We start from the raw sequence: 17,237 nt of genomic DNA, 5'->3' as shown, positions 1-17,237 counted from the left end.
CTAAATATTGAAATCTGCTGTGTGTTATGTGTTTTTCCTGTAATATTTTGCTACTGCAACACTATAAATCCCATATTTGCTCTACTCTAGAGTTACATCCTATTATAAAGACTCATATTCATAATTATTTTGCATATACATTTATAATAAGATATTTTCCGCTTTACATCAGACATATTCACTAATTCAGTTAGTTTCGTTTGACTCTTCTTTAAAGTGTGCTAATGTTAGCGTTTATGTTTCAATTAAAAAAACAACCACTTTCTGATTTTTAACTAATATTAAGCAAAAACTGAGTGAGCAGTGTGATTAATCATCCACAAGTTAGAGCGTTTCGGTGTGTTTTGTTCAGGCGCTTACTGGGGCGCTTTGTTTTGGGGTCCTTCCTCGCAGCTCCGCGCCAGTCGCGCTGCAGTCGCTGATCGGGAGTGTTTTAATGTTTGCAGTTGTTGCGGATTTTTCAGTCATATTTTAATTTCCCCGCTCGTTAATCTCCGGGATTGTGTTCGTACCGCAGCAGAGATGAATCTGGAGTTGCTCGGTGAGATCTGCTGTTCGGGAGTTAGTTAGCTCTGCGCTAACTGCCGCTAGCCGTCTCTAATGTTTATAAACACTCAATGGAAACTTTTAAAGAACTTATTAATTGTTGTTTAAACGCGAATATTAATAGGAAGCTTTCTGTTTCAGTGTTTATTTAAAGGATGTATTTTATTATATATATTAATATAATTAACGTTCTACGTCTCGGTTTTCTGATATCAACTGTCAGATTAATACATATATTCAGTGTTTATGGATTGTGTGAATTAGTTTATTAATAAAGTTGCTGTTAAATAACGTAGTAATTAATCAAAACTGTGTTTATTGCCTTGCAGAATCGTTCGGGCAGAATTATCCAGAGGTACAGTAACAGCATATATAATTTGTTATTTATATTCACGTTTTTACTTTTTTTAATATATTTAATTGTGTAATACCGCTTTAAATTGTTGTTGTTTTCCCACAAAAAATCTTAAAAAGTTTTCTCTTTAATGTAATTGCATTTTTGTTTGTGTTTTTCTGAGCAAAAAATAAACATCTTACATTTTCCCCTAATTTATGTCATTCAGTGTAGTAATCTTGTCATATTTATGACATTAAAAGACAAATTACTTCCACCTCAAATATTAATTAGTTGTAATTCTACATTTTTATAGTTTTCCACTATCCTAAGTTTTGTCCATTTGTTAGTAAGAATTGTTTTACTCATTTAAAACACACTAAAATGCTCTCTTATTGTTTTATATATTTTAATATGTATAAGTCAGAATAAGCATGTTGTTTGATTTTTTTCCATAAATATTGTTACACTGAATGACAATCTAACATTATTTCAACCTAAGTTTTTATGTTTATTATATATTTAATTATATATACTTGTTTTTGTGTTTCTTATATATATATATATATATATATATATATATATATACACCACACACACATTTTTAATTTAATTATATATTTAGTAATATATATATATATATATATGTAGTTACATTATTATATATTTAGTTAATTATGTATATACACACGTTTTGACATTTTATTATGTTTAATTTTATATATATATAATGTTTTTACATTATATTTTAAATTATTTGTATATATGTTTTGACGTTTATTATACATTTAATTATTTATAGACGTTTTACGTTAATTTTATATTTATGTGTATATATATATATATATATATATATATTCATATTTCTATGTATATTGTATATCTTACATTTATTATATAGTTTATATATATTTGTTAAAATTTATTATATATATACACACACACATGTTTTGACATTTATTATGTTTAATTATTTATTTATATATTTTTTTACATTATATATATATATATATATATTTCATGACATAACAATGTAATTTGTTTACAAAATATATATTTACATTTATTTTACTTTTATCTACATATACTTGTAGCAGTGGCCAAAAATACAATGTATGGGTCAAAATTATTGATTTTGTCCCAAAAAATCATTAGGATATTAAGTAAAGATCATGTAACATAATATATTTTGTAAATTTCCTACCATAAATATATCAAAACTTAACTTACTTTGATCAGTAATATGCATTGCTAAGAACTTCATTGGGACAACTTTAAAGGCAATTTTCTCAATATTCCTTTTTTTTGCACCCTCAGATTCCAGATTTTCAAAACATTGACTATTATGACTTGTTTTTGTGGTCCGGGGTTGCATATATATGTATCTAGTATAATCTGTTGTGTTTCTATGTTGTGTGTTCAGGAGGCAGATGGCACTCTGGACTGCATCAGCATGGCTCTGACCTGCACGTTTAACCGCTGGGGCACGCTGCTCGCCGTCGGCTGTAACGACGGACGCATCGTCATCTGGGACTTCCTGACGCGAGGAATCGCCAAAATCATCAGCGCACACATACACCCCGTCTGCTCGCTCAGGTACACACTCTCTCACACAGAATAAACACACTCACACACACGTATGTGTCGCTCACAGAGTGTGTGTTGTGCTTCAGCTGGAGCAGAGACGGACACAAGCTGGTCAGCGCCTCCACCGACAACATCGTGTCTCAGTGGGACGTCCTGACGGGAGACTGCGACCAGCGCTTCCGCTTCCCCTCGCCCATCCTCAAGCTGCAGTACCACCCCAGAGACATGTGAGTGTCCTCACACTTCCTGTGCAGCACTTGTGACTTCCTGTGAGTGACCGAGAACGTGACTCTGTGTTTCAGGGACAAGGTGCTGGTGTGTCCCATGAAGTCGGCGCCTGTCCTGCTCACACTGTCTGACTCCAAACACGTGGTGCTGCCGGTGGATGACGACTCGGATCTGAACGTGGTGGCAGCGTTCGACCGGCGCGGGGAGTACATCTACACTGGCAATGCCAAAGGAAAGGTCAGAGGTCACACGTGTGTGTGTGTGTGTGTGTGTGTGTGTGTGTGTGTGTGTGTGTGTGTGTGTGTGTGTGATTGTGTGTGTGTGTGTGTGTGTGTGTGTGATTGAGATGGTAGTCTAATAGGTGTGTCTGTTTCAGATTCTGGTGCTAAATACGAACACACAGGACCTTGTGGCGTCGTTCAGAGTGACAACAGGAACCAGCAACACCACCGCCATCAAATCCATCGAGTTTGCACGCAAGGGCAGGTCAGAGAAAACTAATAATAAAACATTTTAAATTATACAATAGTAATAAACTACGACGGCGCTCAGTGCCATGTTAAAAAAATATATGAGAAAAGATTACGAGATTAAAGTCGAAATATTTCGAAAATAAGGTCTAAATGTTTCGCGAATAAAGTAAGAGTAAAGTCGAGATACTGCGAGAGTAAAGTCGAGATACTGCGAGAGTAAAATCTGGATACTGCGAGAGTAAAATCTGGATACTGCGAGAGTAAAGTCGGGATACTACGAGAGTAAAGTCAAAATACTAGGAGAGTAAAGTCAAAATACTAGGAGAGTAAAGTCGGAATACTAGGAGAGTAAAGTCAGAATACTAGGAGAGTAAAGTCGGAATACTAGGAGAGTAAAGCCGGGATACTACGAGAGTAAAGTCAAAATACTGCGAGAGTAAAGTCAAAATACTAGGAGAGTAAAGTCGGAATACTAGGAGAGTAAAGTCAGAATACTAGGAGAGTAAAGTCGGAATACTAGGAGAGTAAAGCCGGGATACTACGAGAGTAAAGTCAAAATACTGCGAGAGTAAAGTCAAAATACTGCGAGAGTAAAGTCATAATACTAGGAGAGTGAAGTCGGAATACTAGGAGAGTAAAGTCGGGATACTAGGAGAGTAAAGTCATAATACTAGGAGAGTGAAGTCGGAATACTAGGAGAGTAAAGTCATAATACTAGGAGAGTAAAGTCATAATACTAGGAGAGTGAAGTCGGAATACTAGGAGAGTAAAGTCGGAATACTAGGAGAGTAAAGCCGGGATACTACGAGAGTAAAGTCAAAATACTGCGAGAGTAAAGTCAAAATACTAGGAGAGTAAAGTCGGAATACTAGGAGAGTAAAGTCAGAATACTAGGAGAGTAAAGTCGGAATACTAGGAGAGTAAAGCCGGGATACTACGAGAGTAAAGTCAAAATACTGCGAGAGTAAAGTCAAAATACTAGGAGAGTAAAGTCGGAATACTAGGAGAGTAAAGTCAGAATACTAGGAGAGTAAAGTCGGAATACTAGGAGAGTAAAGCCGGGATACTACGAGAGTAAAGTCAAAATACTGCGAGAGTAAAGTCAAAATACTGCGAGAGTAAAGTCATAATACTAGGAGAGTGAAGTCGGAATACTAGGAGAGTAAAGTCATAATACTAGGAGAGTAAAGTCATAATACTAGGAGAGTGAAGTCGGAATACTAGGAGAGTAAAGTCATAATACTAGGAGAGTGAAGTCGGAATACTAGGAGAGTAAAGTCATAATACTAGGAGAGTAAAGTCATAATACTAGGAGAGTGAAGTCGGAATACTAGGAGAGTAAAGTCATAATACTAGGAGAGTAAAGTCATAATACTAGGAGAGTGAAGTCGGAATACTAGGAGAGTAAAGTCATAATACTAGGAGAGTAAAGTCATAATACTAGGAGAGTGAAGTCGGAATACTAGGAGAGTAAAGTCATAATACTAGGAGAGTAAAGTCATAATACTAGGAGAGTGAAGTCGGAATACTAGGAGAGTAAAGTCATAATACTAGGAGAGTAAAGTCATAATACTAGGAGAGTAAAGTCATAATACTAGGAGAGTAAAGTCATAATACTAGGAGAGTAAAGTCATAATACTAGGAGAGTAAAGTCATAATACTAGGAGAGTAAAGTCGGAATACTAGGAGAGTAAAGTCGGAATACTAGGAGAGTAAAGTCATAATACTAGGAGAGTGAAGTCGGAATACTAGGAGAGTAAAGTCATAATACTAGGAGCGTAAAGTCATAATACTAGGAGAGTAAAGTCATAATACTAGGAGAGTAAAGTCATAATACTAGGAGAGTAAAGTCGGAATACTAGGAGAGTAAAGTCGGAATACTAGGAGAGTAAAGTCATAATACTAGGAGAGTAAAGTCATAATACTAGGAGAGTAAAGTCATAATACTAGGAGAGTAAAGTCAGAATACTAGGAGAGTGAAGTCGGAATACTAGGAGAGTAAAGTCATAATACTAGGAGAGTAAAGTCGGAATACTAGGAGAGTAAAGTCATAATACTAGGAGAGTAAAGTCATAATACTAGGAGAGTGAAGTCGGAATACTAGGAGAGTAAAGTCATAATACTAGGAGAGTAAAGTCATAATACTAGGAGAGTAAAGTCATAATACTAGGAGAGTGAAGTCGGAATACTAGGAGAGTAAAGTCAAAATACTAGGAGAGTAAAGTCGGGATACTAAGAGAGTAAAGTCAAAATACTAGGTGAGTAAAGTCAAAATACAAGGAGAGTAAAGTCGGGATACTAAGAGAGTAAAGTCAAAATACTAGGTGAGTAAAGTCGGAATTCTAGGAGAGTAAAGCCGGGATACTACGAGAGTAAAGTAAAAATAATAGGTGAGTAAAGTCAAAATACTAGGAGAGTAAAGTCAGAATAGTAGGAGAGTAAAGTCAAAATACTAGGAGAGTAAAGTCGGGATGCTGCGAGAATAAAGTCGGAATACTAGGAGAGTAAAGTCAAAATACTAGGAAAGTAAAGTCGGAATACTAGGAGAGTAAAGTCAAAATACTAGGAAAGTAAAGTCGGAATACTAGGAAAGTAAAGTCGGAATACTACGAGAGTAAAGTCGGGATACTAGGAGAGTAAAGTCGGAATACTAGGAGAGTAAAGTCAAAATACTAGGAGAGTAAAGTCGGAATACTAGGAGAGTAAAGTCAAAATACTAGGAGAGTAAAGCCGGGATACTACGAGAGTAAAGTCAAAATACTGCGAGAGTAAAGTCAAAATACTGCGAGAGTAAAGTCATAATACTAGGAGAGTGAAGTCGGAATACTAGGAGAGTAAAGTCATAATACTAGGAGAGTAAAGTCATAATACTAGGAGAGTGAAGTCGGAATACTAGGAGAGTAAAGTCATAATACTAGGAGAGTAAAGTCATAATACTAGGAGAGTAAAGTCATAATACTAGGAGAGTAAAGTCATAATACTAGGAGAGTGAAGTCGGAATACTAGGAGAGTAAAGTCATAATACTAGGAGAGTAAAGTCATAATACTAGGAGAGTAAAGTCATAATACTAGGAGAGTGAAGTCGGAATACTAGGAGAGTAAAGTCAAAATACTAGGAGAGTAAAGTCGGGATACTAAGAGAGTAAAGTCAAAATACTAGGTGAGTAAAGTCAAAATACAAGGAGAGTAAAGTCGGGATACTAAGAGAGTAAAGTCAAAATACTAGGTGAGTAAAGTCGGAATACTAGGAGAGTAAAGCCGGGATACTACGAGAGTAAAGTAAAAATAATAGGTGAGTAAAGTCAAAATACTAGGAGAGTAAAGTCAGAATAGTAGGAGAGTAAAGTCAAAATACTAGGAGAGTAAAGTCGGGATGCTGCGAGAATAAAGTCGGAATACTAGGAGAGTAAAGTCAAAATACTAGGAAAGTAAAGTCGGAATACTAGGAGAGTAAAGTCAAAATACTAGGAAAGTAAAGTCGGAATACTAGGAAAGTAAAGTCGGAATACTACGAGAGTAAAGTCGGGATACTAGGAGAGTAAAGTCGGAATACTAGGAGAGTAAAGTCAAAATACTAGGAGAGTAAAGTCGGAATACTAGGAGAGTAAAGTCAAAATACTAGGAGAGTAAAGTCGGAATACTAGGAGAGTAAAGTCAAAATACTAGGAAAGTAAAGTCGGAATACTAGGAAAGTAAAGTCGGAATACTAGGAGAGTAAAGTCGGGATACTAGGAGAGTAAAGTCGGAATACTAGGAGAGTAAAGTCAAAATACTAGGAGAGTAAAGTCGGAATACTAGGAGAGTAAAGTCAAAATACTAGGAGAGTAAAGTCGGAATACTAGGAGAGTAAAGTCAAAATACTAGGAGAGTAAAGTCGGAATACTAGGAGAGTAAAGTCAAAATACTAGGTGAGTAAAGTCGGAATACTAGGAAAGTAAAGTCGGAATATTAGGAGAGTAAAGTCGGAATACTACGAGAGTAAAGTCGGGATACTAGGAGAGTAAAGTCGGAATACTAGGAGAGTAAAGCCGGGATACTACGAGAGTAAAGTCAAAATACTGCGAGAGTAAAGTCAAAATACTGCGAGAGTAAAGTCAAAATACTGCGAGAGTAAAGTCGGAATACTAGGAGAGTAAAGTCGGAATACTAGGAGAGTAAAGTCGGAATACTAGGAGAGTAAAGTCAGAATACTAGGAGAGTAAAGTCGGAATACTAGGAGAGTAAAGTCGGAATACTAGGAGAGTAAAGTCGGAATACTAGGAGAGTAAAGTCGGAATACTAGGAGAGTAAAGTCGGAATACTAGGAGAGTAAAGTCGGAATACTAGGAGAGTAAAGTCGGAATACTAGGAGAGTAAAGTCAGAATACTAGGAGAGTAAAGTCAGAATACTAGGAGAGTAAAGTCGGAATACTAGGAGAGTAAAGTCGGAATACTAGGAGAGTAAAGTCGGAATATTAGGAGAGTAAAGTCGGAATACTAGGAGAGTAAAGTCGGAATACTAGGAGAGTAAAGTCGGAATACTAGGAGAGTAAAGTCGGAATATTAGGAGAGTAAAGTCGGAATACTAGGAGAGTAAAGTCGGAATACTAGGAGAGTAAAGTCGGAATACTAGGAGAGTAAAGTCAAAATACTAGGAGAGTAAAGTCGGAATACTAGGAGAGTAAAGTCATAATACTAGGAGAGTAAAGTCGGAATACTAGGAGAGTAAAGTCGGAATACTAGGAGAGTGAAGTCGGAATACTAGGAGAGTGAAGTCGGAATACTAGGAGAGTAAAGTCGGAATACTAGGAGAGTAAAGTCAGAATACTAGGAGAGTAAAGTCAGAATACTAGGAGAGTAAAGTCGGAATACTAGGAGAGTAAAGTCAGAATACTAGGAGAGTAAAGTCGGGATACTAGGAGAGTAAAGTCAGAATACTAGGAGAGTAAAGTCGGAATACTAGGAGAGTAAAGTCAGAATACTAGGAGAGTAAAGTCGGAATACTAGGAGAGTAAAGTCGGAATACTAGGAGAGTAAAGTCGGAATACTAGGAGAGTAAAGTCGGAATACTAGGAGAGTAAAGTCGGGATACTAGGAGAGTAAAGTCAGAATACTAGGAGAGTAAAGTCGGAATACTAGGAGAGTAAAGTCAGAATACTAGGAGAGTAAAGTCGGAATACTAGGAGAGTAAAGTCATAATACTAGGAGAGTAAAGTCATAATACTAGGAGAGTAAAGTCGGAATACTAGGAGAGTAAAGTCATAATACTAGGAGAGTAAAGTCATAATACTAGGAGAGTAAAGTCATAATACTAGGAGAGTAAAGTCAGAATACTAGGAGAGTAAAGTCAGAATACTAGGAGAGTAAAGTCAGAATACTAGGAGAGTAAAGTCGGAATACTAGGAGAGTAAAGTCAGAATACTAGGAGAGTAAAGTCGGAATACTAGGAGAGTAAAGTCATAATACTAGGAGAGTAAAGTCGGAATACTAGGAGAGTAAAGTCGGGATACTAGGAGAGTAAAGTCAGAATACTAGGAGAGTAAAGTCGGAATACTAGGAGAGTAAAGTCAGAATACTAGGAGAGTAAAGTCGGAATACTACGAGAGTAAAGTCGGGATACTGCAAGAGTAAGGTCGAAATGTTTTGAGAATTTAAATTAGTAGAATGAATGTTATAATATTTTGAGTATAGCCAATATTACGCATGCAAAGACCTGGATTGAGAGTATTTCGGCTTTATTCTCCTAGTATTTTGATTATTTTTTATCTCTATTATTAGGATTTCTGCATGACTGCAGCACCTTCACTTTTTTTATGAGGATAAATTTTGCTTCAGTGTTTTATCAGTATTTTGAGTGTATTTCCGTACCATCCTCTCGTCCCGCAGCTGTTTTCTCATCAACACGGCAGACCGCATCATCCGCGTGTACGACGGCCGAGAAATCCTGACGTGTGGCAGAGACGGAGAACCCGAACCCATGCAGAAACTACAGGACTTGGTCAACAGGTGTGTGTTTAATTGTTTATTTGTTTAATTGTTTGATCATTATTTATTAGTGTGAATCAAATGATTCGCGCTCCAAAGTCCCAATCTGAATCAAATGATTCGCCAACCGCTCCAAAGCCCCGAAATGAATCAAATGATTCGTGAACCGCATCGAGGTCCCGATCTGAATCAAATAATTCACAATCCGAGCTCCAAAGCCTCGATTTAAATCAAATGATTCATGAACTGTAACGAAGTCCCGAAATGAATCAAATGATTCGTGATCTGCGCTTCAAAGTCCCGAAATGAATCAAATGATTAGCGAACTTTACCAAAGTCCCGAAATGAATCAAATGATTTGCGTACTTTACCAAAGTCCCGAAATGAATCAAATGATTCGCAAACTGTACTGAAGTCCAGAAATGAATCAAATGATTTGCAAACTGTACTGAAGTCCCGAAATGAATCAAATGGTTTGCGAACTGTACTGAAGTCCTGAAATGAATCAAATGATTCGCAAACTGTACTGAAGTCCCGAAATGAATCAAATGATTTGCGTACTTTACCAAAGTCCCGAAATGAATCAAATTATTCGCGAACTGTGCTTTAATGTCCCGAAATGAATCAATTGATTTGCAAACTGTACTGAAGTCCCGAAATGAATCAAATGGTTCGCGAACTGTACTGAAGTCCCGAAATGAATCAAATGGTTCGCGAACTGTACTGAAGTCCTGAAATGAATCAAATGATTCGCAAACTGTACTGAAGTCCCGAAATGAATCAAATGGTTTGCGAACTGTACTGAAGTCCCGAAATGAATCAAATGGTTTGCGAACTGTACTGAAGTCCTGAAATGAATCAAATGATTCGCAAACTGTACTGAAGTCCCGAAATGAATCAAATGATTTGCGTACTTTACCAAAGTCCCGAAATGAATCAAATTATTCGCGAACTGTGCTTTAATGTCCCGAAATGAATCAATTGATTTGCAAACTGTACTGAAGTCCCGAAATGAATCAAATGGTTCGCGAACTGTACTGAAGTCCCGAAATGAATCAAATGGTTCGCGAACTGTACTGAAGTCCTGAAATGAATCAAATGATTCGCGAACTGTGCTTTAATGTCCCGAAATGAATCAATTGATTTGCAAACTGTACTGAAGTCCTGAAATGAATCAAATGGTTCGCGAACTGTACTGAAGTCCCGAAATGAATCAAATGATTCGCAAACTGTACTGAAGTCCCGAAATGAATCAAATGATTTGCAAACTGTACTGAAGTCCCGAAATGAATCAAATGATTCGCAAACTGTACTGAAGTCCCAAAATTAATCAAATGATTCGCAAACTGTACTGAAGTCCCGAAATGAATCAAATGATTCGCAAACTGTACTGAAGTCCCGAAATGAATCAAATGATTTGCAAACTGTACTGAAGTCCCAAAATTAATCAAATGATTCGCAAACTGTACTGAAGTCCCGAAATGAATCAAATGATTCGCAAACTGTACCGAAGTCCCGAAATGAATCAAATGATTCGCAAACTGTACTGAAGTCCCGAAATGAATCAAATGATTCACGAACTGTACTGAAGTCCCGAAATGAATCAAATGATTCGCAAACTGTACTGAAGTCCCGAAATGAATCAAATGATTCGCAAACTGTACCGAAGTCCCGAAATGAATCAAATGATTCGCAAACTGTACTGAAGTCCCGAAATGAATCAAATGGTTCGCGAACTGTACTGAAGTCCCGAAATGAATCAAATGATTCGCAAACTGTACTGAAGTCCCGAAATGAATCAAATGATTTGCAAACTGTACTGAAGTCCCGAAATGAATCAAATGATTCGCAAACTGTACTGAAGTCCCAAAATTAATCAAATGATTCGCAAACTGTACTGAAGTCCCGAAATGAATCAAATGATTCGCAAACTGTACTGAAGTCCCGAAATGAATCAAATGATTTGCAAACTGTACTGAAGTCCCAAAATTAATCAAATGATTCGCAAACTGTACTGAAGTCCCGAAATGAATCAAATGATTCGCAAACTGTACCGAAGTCCCGAAATGAATCAAATGATTCGCAAACTGTACTGAAGTCCCAAAATGAATCAAATGATTCACGAACTGTACTGAAGTCCCGAAATGAATCAAATGATTCGCAAACTGTACTGAAGTCCCGAAATGAATCAAATGATTCGCAAACTGTACTGAAGTCCCGAAATGAATCAAATGATTCGCAAACTGTACTGAAGTCCCGAAATGAATCAAATGATTCGTGATCCAATTGGAGCTCGTTGAACTAGTGAATCACTTTGAGATGCAGTGGTTTAACTCATTTTGAGTTTTGACAAGCTCTGTTTTAAACATCACTGGATGTGTTTTTCAAAATCATTACAAGTAATTTCGAAATTCTAAAATTTTGATCTTTGTTTTGCTAGTGAATTTGTAGCTTAATTCACTATGTTTGACTTTGATTGAGCTGAGGTTCAGTTGCTGACAGTTCAAATAAATAATAAAAAGAAGGTAAACATGATGTGTCTGTGTTTCAGGACGCCGTGGAAGCGCTGCTGTTTTTCGGGTGACGGCGAGTATATCGTGGCAGGATCGGCGAGGCAGCACGCGCTCTACATCTGGGAGAAGAGCATCGGGAACCTGGTGAAGATCCTCCACGGGACGCGAGGAGAGCTGCTGCTGGACGTCGCCGTACGCTCTTACTCTATTACCATTCATTCAGAAACTACAGATTTGATTCATATTCTTAATTAGGTTTAGTGCTCATGTTGTTATTGTAACTGGTGTGTTTCAGTGGCATCCGGTGCGGCCAATCATCGCCTCCATCTCCAGCGGCGTGGTGTCCATCTGGGCCCAGAACCAAGTGGTGAGTCGACTCGAGACAGCAGCTCAACTCAAAACCTGTCTCTGGTGTTAAACAGACTGCAGTCACTGACGAGGTTTTGCTTGTGTCTCTGCAGGAGAACTGGAGCGCGTTTGCGCCAGACTTTAAAGAGCTGGATGAGAACGTGGAGTATGAGGAGAGAGAATCAGAGTTTGACATCGAGGACGAGGACAAGAGCGAACCTGAGCAGACCGGTGCGGACGCTGCTGAAGACGAGGAGGTGGACGTCACATCAGTTGATCCTATCCCAGCATTCTGCAGCAGGTCAGTCACACTAAACTATACAGCTATAAATCATACTGGATGCTGGATACAAATAACGAGTCGAGTACTAGTTCTACAGAGTATCCAAATTAACTTCTATGTCAAACAGATAATGCTAAATGCTTCTCGTTATATTTTTGTTGTTCGTTTTACATTACTTTTTTTTACATTAATTTTAGTATTATCATATAAAGTTTCATGTGTAATAACTTTTAGGTTTTTCTAAAAATGTTGATTAAAACTGGGAAAAATACCAGACTTACATTGAGGGAATGTGCAAGTGATCAACACTATTCAAACTCCAACTGTCAAAACTCAAACTCCAACTGTCAAAATTCAAACTCCAACTGTCAAAATTCAAATTGCAACTGTCAAAACTCCCACAATCCCTTGAGACTCAATCAAACTTCCCTTCTATCAACTATATTTATAATACATTTAAACTATCCATCTATCCAAGGCTAGCAACTAGAAACATGCTAGTAACTTGTTAATCATGCTAACAACAGGCTACTAATGGTAACATCATGCTAGCAACATTATAGTCAAGTTAGGAACAGGCTAATCATGTTAGAAACATGCTAGAAACAGACTGATGACATGCTAGTAACATGCAAATAACTTATTAAAGGCCTTAAAAAGTCTAAAATTTGCTGTTCTAGGTCTTAAATAATTTTACACAGGTCTTATTTTTCCGATGTCCATGTAAAACTACATCTAATTCTCATTTAAATTCTCTTTTTGTTGTTTCCGTGGTGTTGTAGTTCTTTATTTCACTATTCCAAATTTAATTTGCTGTATTTAAACTACAAATGAGACCAGCATGCAATAGCCAATCAGCTTTCTGTTATTGCCGCGAGTCTCTCTCGGATTGTACCGCAGAAGTAAAATGGATTTAACTTTTTAGCTATGGGGAAGTGCAAGTTTAGCGATACTTAGCTCGAAAAAAAAAAATGAATAGAGGGCTTGGCTAAGGCCAGTTGCTAACAATTGTAGATTTTCTTTCTCTGTGGAAGCTCTTCAGACAGAATCGCAGTAGCAGAATACAGGTCAAACTACCTTTTTCTGTATATAATGTTCTCAATAATAATAATAAATATAGGTCGAGCTAGCTGACCGCCAGCCTTCGAGATACTTTTAAAATGTTTTTTTTTTTACTTGCCCGACCGAACAAACCGCCTGATTAAAACTGAAGTGACAAAAACAACTAGCGAAGCATAGAAAGGCAAGAAAGATTCCTATTTTAATACATTCTACGTAAACAGAAATTGAAAATGTATAGTGTATTTCTGGTCTATTTGTGAGAAACACAATGAGGTAAAAATTTTAAATGTACAGTTTATTTATAACATGATATAGTTCAGTAATTTTCCAAGTGAGCTTTTTGCTGAAAATTCTCACAATTACAAATGTTACATTAATTTTAGCTCAATAAACAAGTAGTTAGTCAAGTAGTTACTTACATATTAGACAAAATATTTCCACCGTTTTGTTCTGTTTCACCAACGGAAATAGTTCCAAACAAAGATCGCATTTTTGTTTTTTTGTTTTTTTTTACATCAGATATTTCTAGCGGTACTTTTATGGGGATATTTTGTGTGGAATAGTATCTGCTGATATGAAAAGTTCACTATCGTAGTAATAAATTTAATTTATGACAGCCATGAAATTGTGTTTACTTTTTTACATTAAACACATTAAATATTACATGTATGCATGTAATATAATATCTATTTCCATTACAGGTTTAGGTCTTAAATTTCATATAAGGTGGTATTAAAAAGGTCTTAAAGTCTTAAATTTCACTTGTTCATATCTGCAGAAACCCTGGATAACGACATGCTAATCATGCTAGTAACATGCTAATAGCTTGTTTTTCGTGATAGAAACATGTTAGAAACACGCTAACAACACGCTAATCATGCTACTAACATGCTAATAGCTTGTTTTTCGTGATAGAAACATGTTAGAAACAGGCTAACAACATGCTAATTAGGGTAAAACATGTTAATCATGCTAGTAACAGGCTAATCTTGTTAGAAACAGGCTAACATAATGCTAGTAACATGTTAATAACTTGGTAATCATGTTAGTAACATGTTTACAACATGTTAATCATGGTAGAAATAGGCTAACAACATGTTAATCATGTTAGAAACAGGCTAACAACATGTTAATCATGTTAGAAATAGGCTAACAACATGTTAATCATGCTAGAAACATGTTAACAACATGCTAATTATGCTAGCAACATGCTAGTGCCTTGTTAATCATCTTAGAAACATGTTAGCAACACTCTATTGGCATGTTAATCATATTACAAACATGCTAGCGACATGCTAATTATGTTAGCAACATGCTAGTGCCTTGTTAATCATCTTAGAAACATGTTAGCAACACTCTATTGGCATGTTAATCATATTACAAACATGCTAGCGACATGCTAATTATGTTAGCAACATGCTAGTGCCTTGTTAATCATCTTAGAAACATGTTAGCAACACTCTATTGGCATGTTAATCATATTACAAACATGCTAGCGACATGCTAATTATGTTAGCAACATGCTAGTGCCTTGTTAATCATCTTAGAAACATGTTAGCAACACTCTATTGGCATGTTAATCATATTACAAACATGCTAGCGACATGCTAATTATGTTAGCAACATGCTAGTGCCTTGTTAGTCATCTTAGAAACATGTTAGCAACACTCTATTGGCATGTTAATCATATTACAAACATGCTAGCGACATGCTAATTATGCTAGCAACATGCTAGTGCCTTGTTAATCATCTTAGAAACATGTTAGCAACACTCTATTGGCATGTTAATCATATTACAAACATGCTAGCGACATGCTAATCATGCTAGAAACTTGCTACTAACTTGTTAATCATGCGAACAGCAAGCTACAAATGTTAAATAAGTTAGAAACGTGCTAGCAACATGCTCAAACAAGCTATATATCCATTTATCCTTTCATCCATCGGACAGACAGTATTTCCTTCTAAACATTCAAGCTTTAAACTTTAATCTTTTTCTACAGTTTCTAAAACTTTTTCAAGCTAACTTTTCAAGCAAACTTTTTTTTTATGTAGATTTTATTATACAGTTAATTTGTACTTTTTTGTTCATATAATAATATGATTACTTTCACATTCAGAAAAATACATTTTCAAGTTTATTCGCTAAATTTTGCGAAAAGTGATTGCTGCATCAATATTCTCTCTCAGTAAATTTATTTTCCGAGTGTGTTTTTACGTTGTTTGCAGCGACGAGGAGCTGGAGGACTACAAAGCGCTGCTGTATCTGCCCATCGCTCCAGAAGTGGAGGACCCTGAGGAGAATCCGTTCGGTCCTCCGCCGGACGCCGCGGGTCAGAACGCCACGCCCGACGATGGCTCCGCCCACAGCGGCCCCGGAGACAAAAAACAGCGGCAGCCCTCGTCTGACGGAGGCCCGCCCAAGAAGAAGATCCGCACCACCACCATCGAGCTGCAGGGCGTCCCCAGCGACGGTAAGAGAGTCGCTCGCTAACATCGCCGCGCTGGCGCTGATGTCACTTCCTCTGACGGCTGCGTTTGTGTCCCGCAGAGGTGCATCCGCTGCTGGGCGTGAAGGGCGACAGTAAGTCGAAGAAGAAGGCGGCGGGGCGGCCCAAGGGATCTAAAGGTAAAGACAAAGACTCTCCGTTCAGACCCAAAGTGTGCCGGGACAGAGCGGAGGGGCTGGTGGGGACGCCAGGTAAGATGACCTTTGACCCCGGGGTCCCGCCCGGCTCCGGCGCGGCTTGAGCTCCGCTGTGATTGGCTGCTTCCCGCTTGCCTTCCTGTCCTTCCTGCTCTGACCGAGTCCGTGTGCGAGCGAATGCTTCAGGTCTGCTGTCCTCCCCGAGCAATCCCATCATGCCCTGCGGCAGAACTCACCTACTAAACCCGGCCTAGACTTTCAGTCAAGATACTAAACCAAAACAAAGACCGCTATTGGTGACGCTTCAATCGTATTATTATTAGTGAAATTAGTTTTGAATGATAATTCTTAAAAGATTCAGATTCAAATGTGAATCAAGTTGAGCGAATCATTAAAAGAATCAGTTCAAAAGAGTCATTTGTTTGTGAATTGGACCAATGCGGCAGGATTATTTAATTAGAAATTATACATTTATTTATGTAGTATTTTGTTTTTATGTTTTTAATTAATGTTTTATAATTTAATGTTAAATATTTTTATTTTAATTAATATTTTGATGTATTCAAAGTATTTTATATTTTTAGCATTATTTATTATTTGTTTATTATTGTAGTTTTATAGTATTATTGTTTTTATAGTTTAATGCTAAATATTTTTCATTTAAATTAATATTTTTTCGTATTCATAGTGTTTTATATTTTTAGTATTATTTATTATTATAAATTATACATTGATTTGTTTGTAATTGTAGTTTTATAGTATTATTATTGTTTTTATAGTTTATTGTTAAACGTTTTTAATTTAACTTAATATTTTTCTGTATTCATAAAATATTTAATATTTGTGTTAATTATACGTTATACATTTATTTGTTTATTATTATAGTTTTATAGCACTATTGTTGTTCATAGTTTAATGCAAAATATTTTTATTTAAATATTTTTATGTATTCATAAGGTATTTTATATTTTTGTATTATTTGTTATTTGTTTATTTTAGTTTTATAGTTTAATGTGAATTTTTTATTTAAATTAATATTTTTATATATTCATAAAGTATTATATATTTTTTGTATTATTTATTATAAATTATACATCTATTTGTTTATTATTGTAGTTTTATAGTATTATTTTTTTATAGTTTAATGCTAATTTTTTTTTATTGAAATTAATATTTTATATATTCATAAAATATTTTATATTTTTAGAATTATTTATATACATTTTATCATATTTATTCATATTTTTATATT

The 17,237-nt window shown here is 36.2% G+C and overlaps 1 protein-coding gene across 2 annotated transcripts in view; it reads left to right on the top strand.

Moving 5' to 3' along the window:
• Positions 1-394: 394 nt before the first annotated feature.
• LOC141338570 (retinoblastoma-binding protein 5) overlaps positions 395-17,237 on the top strand; it is a 19,236-nt gene continuing 2,393 nt past the window's right edge. The window contains exons 1-12 of one of the 2 annotated variants that reach the window (XM_073844160.1): positions 395-541; positions 876-901; positions 2,304-2,476; positions 2,554-2,694; positions 2,770-2,932; positions 3,072-3,181; positions 9,034-9,153; positions 11,684-11,837; positions 11,941-12,012; positions 12,107-12,294; positions 15,568-15,812; positions 15,890-15,967. In XM_073844160.1, coding sequence (XP_073700261.1) covers positions 523-541; positions 876-901; positions 2,304-2,476; positions 2,554-2,694; positions 2,770-2,932; positions 3,072-3,181; positions 9,034-9,153; positions 11,684-11,837; positions 11,941-12,012; positions 12,107-12,294; positions 15,568-15,812; positions 15,890-15,967 — 1,489 coding nt within the window. In that variant the 5' untranslated portion in view covers positions 395-522. Of the gene's footprint in view, positions 542-875; positions 902-2,303; positions 2,477-2,553; positions 2,695-2,769; positions 2,933-3,071; positions 3,182-9,033; positions 9,154-11,683; positions 11,838-11,940; positions 12,013-12,106; positions 12,295-15,567; positions 15,813-15,889; positions 16,040-17,237 lie in introns of both variants that reach the window. The other variant, XM_073844159.1, reaches the window with a different exon arrangement.

Source organism: Garra rufa, chromosome 7 (genome assembly GCF_049309525.1).
Source record: "Garra rufa chromosome 7, GarRuf1.0, whole genome shotgun sequence".
Lineage (NCBI taxonomy): Eukaryota > Metazoa > Chordata > Actinopteri > Cypriniformes > Cyprinidae > Garra > Garra rufa.
The sequence above is the reverse complement of the archived record's forward strand: the minus strand, read 5'-3'. Positions and strand labels throughout refer to the sequence as shown.